This window comes from Manis javanica, chromosome 6 (genome assembly GCF_040802235.1).
Source record: "Manis javanica isolate MJ-LG chromosome 6, MJ_LKY, whole genome shotgun sequence".
NCBI lineage: Eukaryota > Metazoa > Chordata > Mammalia > Pholidota > Manidae > Manis > Manis javanica.
Window position 1 is genome coordinate 127049884 of NC_133161.1, and position 17972 is coordinate 127067855.

Below are 17972 nucleotides of genomic sequence, written 5' to 3' on the forward strand. Positions count from 1 at the left end.
CAAAAACACTTAGAGCACAATAAGTATTCAGTTTTATTTGATATTATCATTGTTAGTATTATCAGGGTAAGACTTTGTAGAGTTTCCTTATCTTCAAAATGGATGAAATAATACCAACCATGTAGGATGATCAGTATTAAGTGGAATCGTATGTGCAAAGCACTTGCTGCTAAGCCAGGCACATAGGAATAAATAACTGAAAAGTATACATTATAGTTGATGGATTAAGACAACAAATATTTATAGTAGCCCCTAGATACTTTCTTTATATTCCCATGACCGTCACCCTGTTATTCTTTTTGTCAGGTATTTTACATAATCTCTTACCATGGCTTTCTGTCTCTGGCTTCCATCCCCTTACTGAACCTCACCCCACTTCATCCAAGACACACAAACATCTTTACTACCATTATATTCACCAATGCCTTCCTCAAGTTCTTCTTCATTCTTCCACTCATATTCTCAGTTTTCATCTTTGGTTCCCCATTTCCCTAAGACTAGAGGGAAAATTCCTTAGCTTTATATTCAAAGCCCTTAGATCCATGTTCTGCCTCTCTTTTCTCACTCAGCTGTCACTATGTGTACAATCTCTTAATTCATGTTAGGCTTTTATGCATCTCAGATGATCATGTGCGTTCCTGCATGTTTGTATGGAAAAGTTCCTCATGTCTATACTCTCAAAGAATTTTCACCTGGGAGTCAATGGGAATAATCTTTAAGAACTCAGAACCATTTGTTGTTTCAGAAGAAAAAGACCCTCATAACAATTCATAACTCAGTAAAATATAGGTTTTTTAATTTATTAGATGGAGAGTTTTAATAAATTAAAGGTTATGTTAATAAACATGATTTTTTCAGGTAATGTATTTGACATAATATGAACTACATGGAGAACAGGAACAATGTGACAGTTTGTTCTACTGAGGCTCACAGAGAATCCAAAGATGCAGAAAGTCATATTTGTGTTTTTTCTCATCTACATCATGACTATGGTAGGAAATGTGCTCATCTTTGTGACTGTCACTGCCAACCCATTATTGGAAACTCACATATACTTCCTCCTGGCCTATCTCTCCTTTATTGATGCCTGCTATTCCTGTGTAAATACCCCTAAACTGATTGTGGATTCACTTTGTGAAAAGAAGACCATCCTTTTCAATGGGTGCGTGACCCAGATCTTTGGGGAACATTTCTTTGGAGGTACTGATGTCACCCTGTTGACTGTGATGGCCTATGACCACTATGTGGCCATCTGCAAGCCCTTGCACTATACAACCATCATGAATTGGTGGCTGTGTGGACTACTAGTGAGAGTGGTGTGGGTGGGAGCCTTTCTTCATGCAACCATACAGATCCTCTTCATCTTCCAATTACCCTTCTGTGGCTCTAACATCATAGATCACTTCATATGTGACCTGATTACTTTACTCAATCGTGCCTGCAATGACACCCACACTCTAGGGCTCTTTGTTGCTGCCAGCAGTGAATTTCTCTGTATGTTAAACTTTCTCCTCTTGATATTGTCTTATGTAGTAATTCTGCACTCTCTATGGAACCATAGCTTGGAGGTGAGGCAAAAAGCCCTCTCCAGCTGTGTCTCCCACATCACAGCTGTGGTCTTATTCTTTGTTCCCTGTATATTTGTATACATAAGAGCTGAAGCTCCTTTATCAACTGATAAAGCTGTTACTGTATTCTACACTATGATAACCCCTATGTTAAACCCTTAATCTATACCTTGAGAAATGACCAGATGAAAGATGCCATTAGAAAATTGTTTAGTAGGAAATCTATTCCAACTGACAAATAAATGTTCCTGGAGCCCCCATATTGAGTCAACTGAGGCAAAGGACAGAAGAACATTTGAAAAGATCTAAGCAAGAAATACTTTTGGATTAAAGAAAATATGAACTGCTATAAATCGTAGATTTTGTATTGAAAGGATGGATATAACAATGGGATAAAAACATAACTGAAGAATACTCTTTGCATATTTGGGAAATTTTATGAAATTAGCTCTACTACCTTCATTCATGTATGTGGATCCATAAACTTTCATTTTAACACACACACAAAAATTAAATAAATGAAAAATATATTGGTATTGAGTAGTAATCTTTACAATAATCCAAAGTGGTAAGCACTTGTATTACCCCCATTTTACTGAGGAAAGTATCCAGAGATGTAGTGGAGGGCCAGTAGGCAGAGTTAACCTGATTCCTCAAGCCATGCTCTTAGCTCCTGTGACACTGCCAGGTGACGATGATGGCAAGGTGAGATCACCCTGCTAGTTACAATTTACTGAGCTAGCGATTGTGCTGGAGACTATATACTCATATACAAATTAATTATATATTTGTTCATTACTTATAACTGAATTCTAACTTTTCATAATCCACTCTTTTTTATGTAACCATAAGGTGATGGCAATATGCTAACTATAATCTGTAATACTGTGGTATGTAACTACTCTAAGAATATAAAAGCAATGGGTCATTTAACCTCTAAGAAGAAAATGACAAATACACCATTATTTCCAAATTTCCTTGTAGGCTTCAGAATTACTTTGCTTTGCTAATGTCACCATCTTCTGCTGATCACCCTTTATATAGTGTGAATTAATTTTTATATTTTATATTAAAAGATTATTTCAATTTCAGAAGGAATTCCTATTATTAAATATACATTCATACTCTTTAAAGCTACTTAATGATAGTGTGTCTGCAAGGAGAACAATGTCTGGTACATGATAAGTATTGAATGAATAAATGTATGAAGGAAGATGAAAAAATTCATAAAAATATAGAGCAAACACAGATAGAGAGCCAACATGGCGGCATGAGTAGGACAGTGAGAATCTCCTCCCAAAAACATATATATTTTTGAAAATACAACAAATACAACTAATCTTAAAAGAGAGACCAGAAGACACAGGACAACAGCCTGAGTACATAGACACATGGAGAGCCCAGCGCCTGGTGAAAGGGGTAAGATACAAGCTCTGGCCGTCGGGACCCCAGTACACCTCCCCCCAGCTCCCAGAGGGAGGCAGAGAGAGCCCAGGACTGCTAAACACCCAGCCCCAGCCACCTGGACCAGAGCGCAGACACAGTGCATGCGTGGAGGGCTGGAAACTAGGGAAATAGGGCAGCAAGACCTCTGAGAGGGTGCTGAAGCCGATGCCCCTGTGACAAAGAAAAGCCAGTGCTCTTTGAAAGTCTTAAAGGGACAGGGATTTAACAGCTAGACAGAAACAACACAGGTCACAGCCCAGTGGCTGGAAATTACAGAGAAAACTGGGCACACTAACCCCCTGGGCAACAGCTCTGAGACCACTCACGGAGGTAAACAGACAAACAGCCCCCCCCAGTCCATTACCCCTCTGGGTGCTGCGAAAGCAGAGAAACAGCCTAAGGCAAAACACGCCCAGAGAAAGGCAGAAAGGAAAATTCCTACACTTCGGCGGGGCAAGACACAAAGACCCAGCCTACACGCAATTACCCAACACAAGCCACTAGGGGTAGCAGTTGTCCCAGTAAAGAAAGGCCAGTAGCAAGTGAAAAGTTTAGCCCTCCCAGCTAACAGTCAATACACCCTGTCAACATGAAAAGGCAAAAAAATATGATCCAGACAAGACTAACCCAGACAGCTTCGGCATCTGCTACATCTTCCCCTGAGAAGGAACCTGGGGAGATAGATTTAGCCAGTCTTCCTGAAAAAGAATTCAAAACAAAAGTCATAGCCATGCTGATGGACTTGCAGAGAAATATGCAAGAACTAAGGAAGGAGAATACAGAAATAAAACAAGCTCTGGAAGGACTTCAAAAGAGAATGGACGAAATGCAAGAGACCATTAATAGTCTAGAAAACAGAGAACAGGAACGCAGAGAAGCTGATGCAGAGAGAGATAAAAGGATCTCCAGGAATGAAAGAATGCTAAGAGAGCTGAATGACCAATTGGAACGGAACAATATCGGCATTATAGGGGTACCAGAAGAAGAAGAGAGAGAAAAAGGGATAGAAAACTTCCCCAAACTAGGGAAGAAATGGCCTCTCAGAACACAGAGGTACACAGAATTCCCATGAAAAGGGATCCAAGGAGGGCAACACCAAGACACATAATAATGAAAATGGCAAAGATCAAAGAGAAGGACAAAGTATTAAAGGTAGCCAGAGAGAAAAAAAAGGTTACCTACAAAGTAAAACCCATCAGGCTATCATCAGACTTCTCAACACAAACCCTACAGGCCAGAAGAGAATGGCATGATATACTTAATGCAATGAAACAGAAGGGCCTCAAACCAAGACTACTGTATCCAGCACAAATATCATTTAAATATGAAGGGGGGATTAAACAATTCCCAGACAAGCAAAAGTTGAGGGAATTTGCCTCCCACAAACCACTTCTTCAGGGCATCCTACAGGGACTGCTCTAGATGGGAGCACTCCTAAAAAGAGCACAGAACAAAACACCCAACATATGAAGAAGGGAGGAGGAGGAATAAGAAGGGAGAGAAATAAATAATCATCAGACCGCATGTATAATAGCTCAACAAGCGAGTTAAGTTAGACAGTAAGATAGTAAAGAAGCGAACCCTGAACCTTTGGTAAACAAAAACTTAAAGCCTGCAATGGCAATAAGTTCATACCTTTCAATAATCACCTTTAATGTTAATGGAATGATGCACCAATCAAAGGACACAGAGTAATAGAATGGATAAAAAAGCAAGATCCATCCATATGTTGCTTACAAGAGACTCACCTCAAACCCAAAAACATGCACAGACTTAAAGTCAAGGGATGGAAAAAGACATTTCAGGCAAACAACAAAGTGAAGAAAGCAGGTGTTGCAATTCTGGTATCAGACAAGACAGACTTCAAAATAAAGACAGTAACAAAAGACAAAGAAGGACATTACATAATGATAAAGGGCTCTGTCCAACAAGAGGATATAACCATTATAAATATATATGCACCCAGTACAGGAGCACCAACATACCTGAAACAAATATTAACAGAACTAAAGGAGGAAATAGAATGCAATGCATTCATTCTAGGAGACTTCAACACACCACTCACTCCAAAGGACAGATCCACCAGACAGAAAATAAGTAAGGACACAGAGGCACTGAACAACACACTAGAACAGATGGACCTAATAGACATCTACAGAATTCTACATCCAAAAGCAGCAGGATACACATTCTTCTCAAGTGCACATGGAACATTCTCCAGAATAGACCACATACTACGCCACAAAAAGAGCCACAGTAAATTCCAAAAGATTAAAATCCTACCAACCAATTTTTCAGACCACAAAGGCATAAACCAAGAAATACACAGTACAAAGAAAGCAAAAAGGCTCACAAACACATCGAGGCTTAACAACATGCTCTTAAATAATGAATGGATCAATGACCAAATCAAAATGGAGATCCAGCAATATATGGAAACAAACGACAACAACAACACCAAGCCCCAACTTCTGTGGGACACAGCAAAAGCAGTTTTAAGAGGAAAGTATATAGCAATCCAAGCATATTTAAAAAAGGAAGAACAATCTCAAATGAAAGGTCTAATGTCACAATTATAGAAATTGGAAAAAGAAGAACAAATGAGGCCTAAAGTCAGCAGAAGGAGGGACATAATAAAGATCAGAGAAGAAATACATAAAATTGAGAAGAATAAAACAATAGCAAAAATCAATGAAACCAAGAGCTGGTTCTTTGAGAAAATAAACAAAATAGACAAGCCTCTAGCCCGACTTATTAAGAGGAAAAGAGAGTCAACACAAATCAACAGTATCAGAAACAAGAAAGGAAAAATCATGACGGACCCCACAGAAATACAAAGAATTATTAGAGAATACTGTGAAAACCTATATGCTGACAAGCTGGGAAACCTAGGAGAAATGGACAGCTTCCTAGAAAAATACAACCTTCCAAGACTGACCCAGAAAGAAACAGAAAATCTAAACAGACCAATTACCAGCAACAAAATTGAAGGGGTAAACAAAAACCTACCAAAGAACAAAACCCCGAGGCCAGATGGATTTACCTCAGAATTTTTTCAGACATACAGGGAAGACATAATACCCATTCTCCTTAAAGTTTTCCAAAAAATAGAAGAGGAGGGGATACTCCCAAACTCATTCTATGAAGCTAACATCACCCTAATACCAAAACCAGGCAAAGACCACACCAAAAAAGAAAACTACAGACCAATAGCCCTGATGAACGTAGATGCAAAAATACTCAACAAAATATTAGCAAACAGAATTCAAAAATACAGCAAAATGATCATACAGCATGACCAAGTGGGATTCATCCCAGGGATGCAAGGATGGCACAACATTCGAAGGTCCATCAACATCATCCACCACATCAACAAAAAGAAAGACAAAAAGCACATGATCATCTCCATAGATGCTGAAAAAGCATTTGACAAAGTTCAACATCCATTTATGATAAAAACTCTCAGCAAAATGGGAATAGAGGGCAAGTACCTCAACATAATAAAGGCCATCTATGAAAAACCTACAGCCAACATTATATTGAACAGGGAGAAGCTGAAAGCTTTTCCTCTGAGATCGGGAACTAGACAGGGATGCCCACTCTCCCCACTGTTATTTAACATAATACTGGAAGTCCTAGCCACGGCAATCAGACAAAACAAAGAAATACAAGGAATCCAGATTGGTAAAGAAGAAGTTAAACTGTCACTATTTGCAGATGACATGATCCTGTACATAAAAAATGCTGAAGACTCCACCCCACAACTACTAGAACTGATATCGGAACAGAGCAAAGTTACAGGATACAAAATCAACACACAGAAATCTGTGGCTTTCCTATACACTAACAATGAACCAACAGAAAGAGAAATCAGGAAAACAACTCCATTCACAATTGCATCAAAAAAAATAAAATACCTAGGAATAAACCTAACCAAAGAAGTGAAAGTCTTATACTCTGAAAACTACAAGTCACTCTTAAGAGAAATTAAAGGGGACACTAACAGATGGTAATGCATTCCATGCTCGTGGCTAGGAAGAATTAATATCGTCAAAATGGCCATCCTGCCCAAAGCAATATACAGATTTGATGCAATCCCTATGAAACTACCAGCAACATCCTTCAATGAACTGGAACAAATAATTCAAAAATTCCTATGGAACCACCAAAGACCTCGAATAGCCAAAACAATCCTGAGAAAGAAGAATAAAGTAGGGGGATCTCATTCCCCAACTTCAAGCTCTATTATAAAGCCATAGTAATCAAGACAATTTGGTACTGGCACAAGAACAGAGCCACAGACTAATGGAACAGACTAGAGACCCCAGACATTAACCCAGACATATATGGTCAATTAATATTTGATAAAGGAGCCATGGACATACAATGGCGAAATGACAGTCTCTTCAACAGATGGTGCTGGCAAAACTGGACAGCTACATGTAGGAGAATGAAACTGGACCATTGTCTAACCCCATATACAAACGTAAACTCATAATGGATCAAAGACCTGAATGTAAGTCAGGAAACCATTAAACTCTTGGAAAAAAACATAGGCAAAAACCTCTTTGACATAAACATTAGTGACCTCTTCTTGAACATATCTCCCCGGGTAAGGAAAACAACAGCAAAAATGAACAAGTGGGACTATATTAAGCTGAAAAGCTTCTGTACAGCAAAAGACACCATCAATAGAACAAAAAGGAACCCTACAGTATGGGAGAATATATTTTAAAATGACAGATCTAATAAAGGCTTGATGTCCATAATATATAAAGAGCTCACACGCCTCAACAAAAAAAACACAAATAACCCAATTAAAAAATGGGCAGAGGAAATGAACAGACGGTTCTCCAAAAAAGAAATACAGATGGCCAACAGACACATGAAAAGATGCTCCACATCGCTAATTATCAGAGAAATGCAAATTAAAACTATAATGAGGTATCACCTCACACCAGTAAGGATGGCTGCCATCCAAAAGACAAACAACAAATGTTTGCGAGGCAGTGGAGAAAGGGGAACCATCCTACACTGCTGGTGGGAATGTAAATTATTTCAACCATTGTGGAAAGCAGTATGGAGGTAATCAAAATGCTCAAAATAGACCTACCATTTGACCCAGGAATTCCACTCCTAGGAATTTACCCTAAGAATGCAGCAATCAAGTTTGAGAAAGACAGATGCACCCCTATGTTTATCGCAGCACTATTTACATTAGCCAAGAATTGGAAGCAACCTAAATGTCCATCAATAGATGAATGGATAAAGAAGATTTGGTACATATACACAATGGAATCCTACTCAGCCATAAGAAAAAGGCAAATCCTACCATTTGCAGCAACATGGATGGAGCTGGAGGGTATTATGCTCAGTGAAACAAGCCAAGCAGAGAAAGAGAATTACCAAATGATTTCACTCATCTGTGGAGTATGAGAACAAAGGAAAAACTGAAGGAACAAAATAGCAGCAGAATCACAGAACTCAAGAATGGACTAACAGGTACCAAAGGGAAAGGGACTGGGGAGGATGGATGGGTAGGGAGGGATAAGGGAGGGGGAGAAAAAGGGGGGTATTAAGATTAGCTTGCATGGGGGGGTGGGAGAAAGGGGAGGGATGCACAACACAGAGAAGATAAGAAGTGATTCTACAACATTTTGCTACGCTGATGGACAGTGACTGTAAAGGGCTATATAGGTGGGACCTGGTATAGGGGAGAGCCTAGTAAACAAAATATTCGTCATGTAAATGTAGATTAATGATAAAAAAACAAAACAAAAAACAAGCGGTTCCTGTGTGGTTACTTCCAATGAGTTCTACACAGTGATATAAAGGTCTTATAAAAGTGTAGGCATAGGGTCTGTTTGTGTTTATACAGAGGATCAAAGCCTAATTTGGCTACCCCGAAAATGAACTAAGATACGATATGAAAAAGAACTTCCAACGTCAGCACTCTCGGGAAGACTCATGCCAGAAGATGAGCATCAAAGAACCCCAACAAAGATCCATGCACTGCTACAGGTGTAGATGCACTCATCCCACCAGTTCCTGGACTTGCCATGGGAATGAAGAAGGAGATATCTAAGTTGGCCTGTGCATACAGCAAAACAACAAATTTGACTGGATCTAATCTGTTGGAACTCAATCAAGAATTAGGAGAAGTGCAAATTGTAGCACTCCAAAATCTTACAACTACAGTCTATTTACTGTTAAAAGAACATATGAGATGTGAACAGTCCCCAGGAATGGGTTGTTTTAATTTGTCTGATTTCTCTCAGACTTTTCAAGTTCAGTTGGACAATATTCACCATATTATAGATAAGTTTTCACAAATGCCTAACGGGCCTAACTGGTTTTCTTGGTTTCACTGGAGATGGCTGGTAATTACAGGTATGCTTTGGTTACATAACTGTACTCTTATTATATTAATGTGTGTGTGCAATTTAATTAGTAGTTTAAAACCTATACATGCTGAAGTTACTCTACAAGAAGGTATGTCAAAGAAATAATCAATCTTCCCAGGTTTTCTTCCACCTGCTACTTCTATAGCTTTTCTTCTTCCTTCCTAGTTATAACCCTTAAGTAGAATTTGTGCCTCATATCAAATTTACCGTGTATCATAATTCTTCCAAGTGGTAAAGACACCTCAAGACAAATGCTGGGCATAGAAGCCACAGGGCATAAAATATGAAAGAAGTAAAAAGCTAACCTTTTCAAACAATAAGGCTTCTCTCTCACTTACCAACTTAGCATTTCCCTGTATGGCCCCGGAAGATGACTGGTTAGCCAGAGACAGGTAAGATTCCTCAAGGGAGGAACAACCTAAGTCAGGCACAGTTGCAGGGGGTCATCAGGTGAGAAAATGGGGATCAACAGAGGTGAAGCTTAGAACCTCTCCCTGCCTGTTCTGAGAGAAATCTTCTGCATACGTGAATGTTTTATTGCCCTTGTCTAGCTTGGATTAACACATAGTCTACAGGCACACACCTGATCATTTACATTTGCTTTCTTACAACACTAAACTATGTTTTCTACCTTTATCTTGTATCTACCTACCACTTCATCATTTTATTAAAAATAATAATAATAAAGAGAGAAATGTGGTATCCACATATAAATCAAGTATAAAAATCAAATGAATATTCATATTTGAACTGACTGTTTATAGTTCATAATGCATGATCAAAACCAAAAGCCTCTGTGATGACTGCCCTTGTAATGTTCACCATGTAACTTATTCACTATGTAAGAATTTGTTCTCCATGTAAGAACTTGTTCGTTATGCTTCAGAAGATTGGAGACTGATGAAAATTAGGCTTGGGGTGGATTAATGATTGTGCATTGAGCATTGACCCCCCTATACAGAATTTTATTTTTGTTAAAACCATTTGATCAATAAATATGAGAGATGCCCTCACAAAAAAAAAATATACACACTTCCAATTGTAAAATAAATAAGTAACCGGGATGTAATGTATAGCATAAGGAATATAGTCAAAATATTGTAACCACTTGGTATTGTGATAGCTGGTACCGAGAATTATCATGTATATAAATGTTAAATCACTGTGTTGTACACCTGAAACTAATGTCATACTGTGTGTCAACTACCCTTCAATAAAAAAAAATATAGAGAGAGCAAACAATTATACTGAAGAACAGGGTATTTTTTTCTTTTTTGGTGCACACTCTAAGGAGGATTCTAACGAGATTTCTTATGGGAACCATAATTTGTTTTAAGTCCTGCTTCAACTGTGAAATGACAAAGATATTGAAACTGAGATTCTCAGTAATGAAGCGAATAGTATGCCTTGATATTCTCCCTGCTGTCAGATTTTTCCATTGTCTCTTGAATGTGGGATGTTTATGTTGTTTTTCTCTGTGAATTGGTTTGTTTTTTGTAATATTTCATTATGAAAAGCTACTTAAAAAAATAAGTTGCTCCATCTCTAAACAAAGTAATTCCAGAATAAATACATTAATTCTTTTCATTCTTTATTTATTAATCAACAATTATATTTGAGCTCAAAGAAAGTATCAGGCACCTTGATAGTTTCTGATGCTTCAGTGGTTCATAAAGAAATATGCAGATCTCACCATCATGGAGCTTACGATCCACCAAGAGAAATCCAAAAGGGAGCTTGAAATTTCAGTAATATGTTATGAATGGTAAGACAGTGCAGGCCCAGGTGGTATCAGAGCAAGACTTAGGGACACACAAGAAAGACGTAAGGAGTCAGGGAGGGTTCCAGGATGAAAATAAATAATAGGACCCAAAGCACAAATAACAGTCAGCAGAGCAAATAGGCATCAGATGGAGTGAGAACATTCCAGGAGAGAGACTGCGTGACGAAGCTCAGAAGGTGGAAATGACGATACAGGAAACCTAATCAGTTCAACATAGCTGTGGGTGCTAATTCATCTATTCACTCAACAATCATTGGTTGAACACCTATTGTGTGTTGGTGACCATGCTGGGCACTGAGCTTATAAAGGGTAAATAGCAAGATATGAAGCTGGAGAGACAGAACAGGAAGATCAAGAAAGTTCTCATAATTGTGTTAAAGCTCAATGCTAAGTACACTGTGGACAACATTGGAAGGTCTTTTAAACAAGTGAGTGGTGCAGGTTATTTGAGTTTTAGACAGTAACTTACAGGTTATCGGAGTGGGAAATGGGCTGAAGGGGCCAAGTCCGGGAGATGGAGAGCAGTTAGGAGGTTACTGCAATGCTGTGGGTGCAAAAGGAGGGAGGCCTGGACTCTGGCGGTGCCCGTGAGGAGGCAGCGTTGGGTGGGCCCTGCTGCTCCCAGCCCCGGGCCCGTCACAGGCCAGTACACCTGGGCTCCAGCCGCTGCGCAGGGCTGCTGAGAGCTGGAGCCCCATCCTCCTCTGTCCACCTGCACTAGAGAAAATTTGAGCTGCCACACCTCGGGGGTTATGACTGTTACTGCAGAACCCACAGCCGACCAATGAATGACTGGAATGGGGGTTAAAGCGGGCTGGTCCCTTTGCCTCAAGGCAGAACCAGGTCTAGTACCATGATAGCCCAGAGCTTCCGTAGCTCCAGGCTGAGGCCAGACTCCAGGCTCCAAGCAGGACTGTATCCTTTCTTCTCCCTGCTGTCCTCAGCCCTACTCAGTACAAATCACTTTCGTAAAAATCCCATCTCAGGATTTTCATCCAGGGAATCTAAACCATCCATGGAGAGAGAGCGAATGGATTAAGAAGTATTTAGGAGTTATAAACAAAAGAACTGGATTCAGGATGAAGATTTGAGAAAGAAGAGTTACAGATGAAAACTGCATTCTGACCTAGATTACTGGAAGATCCAGGAACACAGAGGATGAACCTTCCTCATCAGTGAGAGAGCTTCTCCACCTCAGTCTGAATGACTGACCCACGTTGTCTGAGGAAACTGCAATGGCCCACCTTGGGGCAGCTGCCATGAGAGAAAGCTGATTCTCCGTGGACACACCCCACCGCCCCCTCCTTCTAGACTTGGATCTAGTTTCAACTCCCTTGAGGGCCCTAAGGTGACGCACCAAGTGTAACCCATGAGGAGGTGCTCTACATTCCAAATTACTACTTGAGTTTCCTAATTTACACAGAAAGAATTCTGTGGAATACATACAGCAATGGATACGAAAGGTGTGGGATAATTAGAGAACAAATGTAAAATTCGATCATGAGAAATGTATCGGCACGGGCCCACTATGGAGAGATTCCTCACTCAGTGTGGCAGCTAGGGAAGTCAAGAAAGGCTGTAAAAGTTTGTGTCGTTGGTGCTAGAACACGAACCAGAAGGTGGCCACAGTGAGCAAGTTAGAAATGCCAGACTGGGCTTGGTTTGATACAGAGGAAGAGGTTCAAAGGCCTAGGGAGAGTGTAACTTAGAATGGATTTATCCTTTAAGATCTACTTAACCACACAGGGAGGACCAGAAGGCATCCCTTTCATCATTACCATAAGAAATGAATGTGTAGCGGGAGGCCCAGTATACTTGGAAAGCTCTGTGATCACTGTTTTCTATAGGTCAGACCTCTGGTGAGAACTATAGTCACTGGACTGGGAAATCTAAGAATGCGAGTCATTTGATCCCAAGTAGCAGTGCCCAAGTGGTGTCAAACAACACCTAAAGCAAGGTGGGGCATGGCTACCATAAGGGGCAGCGGAGTGAAAGCAGCCATCAGAATAATCAACAGCAGTGGACTAACAGTGTTGCTAGTTTATCATGGTGCTCTTAGAAGAGAAACAGACAGGAAACCTATTCGTCTTACCAGTGATTAAGGTGAATGGAAAACCACAACAACCCAATCCAGGCAGGGCACTAATGGCCCAGACCCTTTAGCAGTGAAGGTCTGTGTCGCCCCACCAGGTGAAGAACCAAGATTAGTTTTGGAGCCTGCTGAGGGCACACTGAATACAAACAAGTAACAGAAAAAACATCTATAACCGTGTAACCACTTAGAAATACGAAGACAATAATTGTTGTTTGTCCTCCTTCTATTTATGTTTCTATATGCATATACATTAAGGTAATATCTTTGTTTACTTTCCTCTCTTATTACCCTATCATGTAATGTAAGAATCTTGACTTTCCACCACAGTATTTTAGTATTTCCAATTTACTATCACCATATTTAAGTTACAGGATATTAAGGAGAAGAGCAAACAACCCAAAGACTACACCTTCCCTTCTGGGTAGGGTTCATGAATTTTCAGTTGTACACAGGACAGTTGTATCATGTTAGCTCAAGTTATGACCTCACTAATGACTTTCTTTGGAGATTAAGTACAGTTTAAGGAGATGTATCTAGGTGCTAAGTTGAAGCAATGGACTTATGATAGTTTATTTTTTTAAGGTATCATTGATATACACTCTTATGAAGGTTTCACAAGAAAAACAATGTGGTTATTACGTTCACCTTATTTTAAGTCAACCCCATACCCCATTGCAGTCACTGTCCATCAGTGTAGTAAGATGCCAGAGAGTTACTATTTGTCTTCTTTGAGCTATACCATCTTCCCTGTGAACCCCCACACACCATGTGGACCAGTAATGACACCCCAAAATCCCCTTCTCCCTCCTACCCCACCTGTCCTCCCCTACCCCTCCCCTTTGGTAACCACTCTTGGAGTCTGTGAGTCTACTGCTATTTTGTTCCTTCAGTTTTGCTTCATTGTTATACTCCACAAATGAGCGAAATCATTTGGTATTTGTCTTTGTCCGCCTGACTTATTTCACTGAGCATAATACCCACTAGCTCCATCCATGTTGTTGCAAATGGTAGAATTTATTTCCTTCTTATGGCTGAATAGTATTCCATTGTGTATATGTACCACCTCTTCTTGATCCATTCATCTACTGATGGACACTTAAGTTGTGGACACTCGGCTACTGTAAGTAGTGCTGCAATAAACATAGGGGTGCATAATGTCTTTTTAATACAGGGATCTTGTTTTGTTCAGGTAAATTCCTAGGAGTGGATTCCTCAGGTCAAATAGCATTTCTATTTGTAGCTTTTTGAGGAACCTCCATATTGCTTTCCACAATGGTTGAACTAGTTTACATTTCTACTGGCAGTGTGGGAGGGTTCTCCTTTCTCTGCATCCTCACCAGCATTTGTTGTTCCTAGACTTTTCTACTTTGGCCATCCTAACTGGTGTGAGGTGATATCTCATTGTGGTTTTAATTTGCATTTCCCTGATGATTGGTGATGTGGAGCATCTTTTCATGTGCCTGTTGGCCATCTGAGTTTCTTCTTTGGGGAAGTGTCTGTTCAGATCCTTGGCCCATTTTATAATAGGGTTGTTTCTTTTTGGGTGTTGAGGGTATGAGTTCTTTATGTGTTTTGGATGTTAACCCCTTGTTGGATACAAATATATTCTCCCATACTGTAGGATGTCTTTTTGTTCTGCTGATGGTGTCCTTTGCTGTACAGAAGCATGATATAGTCCCATTTGTTCATTTTTTATTTTGTTTCCCTTTCCCAAGGAGATATTGAAGAGATTTTTGCCTGTTTTCTTCTAAGCGTTTTATGGTTTCATGACTTACATTCAGGTCTTTGATCCATTGTGAGTTTACTTTTGTGTATGGGGTTTGACAATAATCTAGTTTCATTCTCCTGCATGTAGCTGTGCTGTTTTGCTAACACCAGCTGTTGAAAAGGCTGTCATTTTTCCATGTATATACATGGATCCTTTATTGTATATTAATTGACCATTTATGCTTGGGTTTATATCTGGGCTCTCTTATGATGGCTAATATTATGTGTTAACTTCACTGGGCCACAGTGTGCACAAATATTTGCTTGCATATGCTTGGGGTTGTGACTGTGAGGTTTGCCTAGATGGTATCAGCATCTGAACTGGTGCACTGCAAGGCGGGTTGCCCTCACTAATGTAGGTGGTCCTCATCCAATAAACTGAAGGCCTGAAAATTACAAAAGGCTGACTCCTCTGAGTAAGAGGGAATTCTCCTGCCTGGGAGCCTGAGGGCTGAAACACCAGCTCTTCCTGTCTCACAGTCTGCACACGGGCACGTGAACTCTTCTGGATTCTCCAGCAGCTTCCTGCCTGTGAATCTGAATCGGGACAGTGGATGCTATGGTTTACAGCAGTTCCTGGTCTTTCAACTCAAAATGAGACACTGGCTGTACATATTTTGTACTTGTCAACTGAAATATATAGAAGAGTCTACCACTTATAATAAATATCTTCATATACTTCTATAAATATGCACATACAGACATGTGTGTTCTGAAATATATCACATTTTCATGGATTAGAAGAAATATTGTTTAGATGTCAATAATACCAAAAACAATAGAGATTCAAGACCTAATACAGATTCAATACATTCCTTATCAACACTCCATGGTGGTTTTTGAAGATACAGAAGAATCTAAAAATTTCAAATGAAATCTCAAGGGACCCTATAGACAAAAAAGTCTCGAGAACAACTAAGTAGAGGCACCCATACTTCCTGATCTCAAAACTTATTGTAAAGCTACAGTTAACAGAACAGTGTGATATTGGCATAAAGACAGGTATCTAGGTTTTGATATTCTGATGCAAAAGAATGAAGGTTGACTCGTAACTTATAGTATATACAAAATAACTCATTTTTGTCCAGCCAGTTTCTACAGGGGTACCAAGAGTATCCAATGAGGAAAGGATAGTTTTTCCAACAAATGGTGATGGGAAAACTTGATATTCTGATGCAAAAGAATGAAAGTTGACTTGTAACTTATAGTATATACAAAATAACTCAAAATGAATCAAACACCTAAATATAAGAACTAAAATTATAGAACACTTAGGAAGAAATACAGAGGAAAAGCTTCAGGACATTAGATGAAGCCATAACTTCTTGAATATGGCACCAAAGACACAGGCTACAGAAGAAAAAAATAGATTGATTGGAGTACATTGAAATTAAAACCTTCTATGAATCAAAGACCACAATTAAGAGAGTGGAAAAAGTGACTCATGTTGTAGGAAGAAACACTTGTAAGTGCATATCTGATAACGAACCATTATCCAAAACATACAAGGAATTTCTATAAGTCAGTGACAACCTGAATAAAAATTAGGCAAAGAATATATATAATTGAACACAGAAAATATGAAAAGATGCCAAACATCATTACACACATTTTGTGCCCTGTTCATGATAATGTAAAATGGGGCAGCCTATTTGAAAGATAGTATGGCAATCCTCAAAAAGTTAAAAATAAAATGACCATTAGATCCAGGAATTCTCCTCTGGATATATACCAAAAAAACTGAAAGCAGGGACTAGAAGAGATACTTGCACATTCATGTTAATGGCACATTACTCACAACTGCCAAAATAGGTGAGCAACCCTAGTGTCCTTCAGCATATAAACGGTTAAACAGAGTGTGTTCTGCATCCAATGGAATATCATTCAGTGTGGAAAGGAAGGACTTTCTGACATGCTGCAACACAGATAAACTTTGAGGGTGTATTAAATGTAACATGCCATTCACAGGGAAGTTGTAAAACTAATACAGACTTTCCATGAACTCCACATTTATTCCCCTTATTATCATCTTATATTAATTAGTATGGCACATTTGTCAAAATAATATATCAGTCGATGTTAATTATTTTTTAAATATATTACTTTTAACTAAAATCTGTATTTAACCAGATTCCTAACAAATTAGTTTTCAATAATTTTTTTTTATTCTCCAGAACCGGATTCCGGAAACCATATCACATAAAGTTGTTGTGTTTTCTTTGGCACCCGTAGGCAGGGACAGATTATCAGTTTACTTCTGAGTGATGACCTTGGCAGTTTTGAGGAAAAATAGACAGACATTTTGTGCAAAAGTCTTCAGTTAAGTTTGTCTGATATTTTACTCAAGATCGGTTTTGTGGATTATTGGGAGAAGATTTATAGGGGCAAAGTGCCATTTCCACCACCTCATCTCAGTGGGAACATGATCTCAATGTGACTTATCACTGTCGCTGTTAAACTTGGTCACCTGGCTGAAGCAACATGTGTCACATGTCCCTTTTGTGAAGTCACGCCCTACCCCACTCCACATGTGCCTTTTGGAAGGAAGTCACTGTGTACAGCCCGCACTTAGAGGTGGAGACTTTGAAGGCAGAACATCTACATAAGTCTTTTAGAATTATTTTGATTCTTCTCCAGTTATTCAAACGTATTTATCATTTAACTCACAAATACTTATTTTATACTTTGGGTTATGTGTAAATTTGTGCTATTCATTTTGATGCTCAATCTTTTTCCAGCTTTGGGCACTGCGGCCTCTTTTACAGGCTCCTGTGTCCCTCTGGCATATCCTCATCATGGTGTGAGTACACGTGTGTGTGTGAGTATGTGTGTGGGTGTGGGTGTTAGCACTTCCTTGCTTTCTTGCATTACAATATGCCCCAGTTCCTCTTGTACATTCCCTGTCCCAA

The 17972-nt window shown here is 39.3% G+C and overlaps 1 protein-coding gene across 1 annotated transcript; it reads left to right on the plus strand.

The window, feature by feature from the left end:
• Nucleotides 1–944: 944 nt before the first annotated feature.
• LOC140850148 (olfactory receptor 4C13-like) lies at nt 945–1730 on the plus strand. The gene has a single exon (XM_073239922.1). The coding sequence runs from the start codon at nt 945–947 to the stop codon at nt 1728–1730; it is 786 nt and encodes a 261-aa protein (XP_073096023.1).
• Nucleotides 1731–17972: the final 16242 nt, after the last annotated feature.

Bases quoted from the DNA above. Each gene is read 5' to 3' on its own strand.
- LOC140850148 (XM_073239922.1), top strand. From the start codon at position 945: ATGCAGAAAGTCATATTTGTGTTTTTTCTCATCTACATCATGACTATG.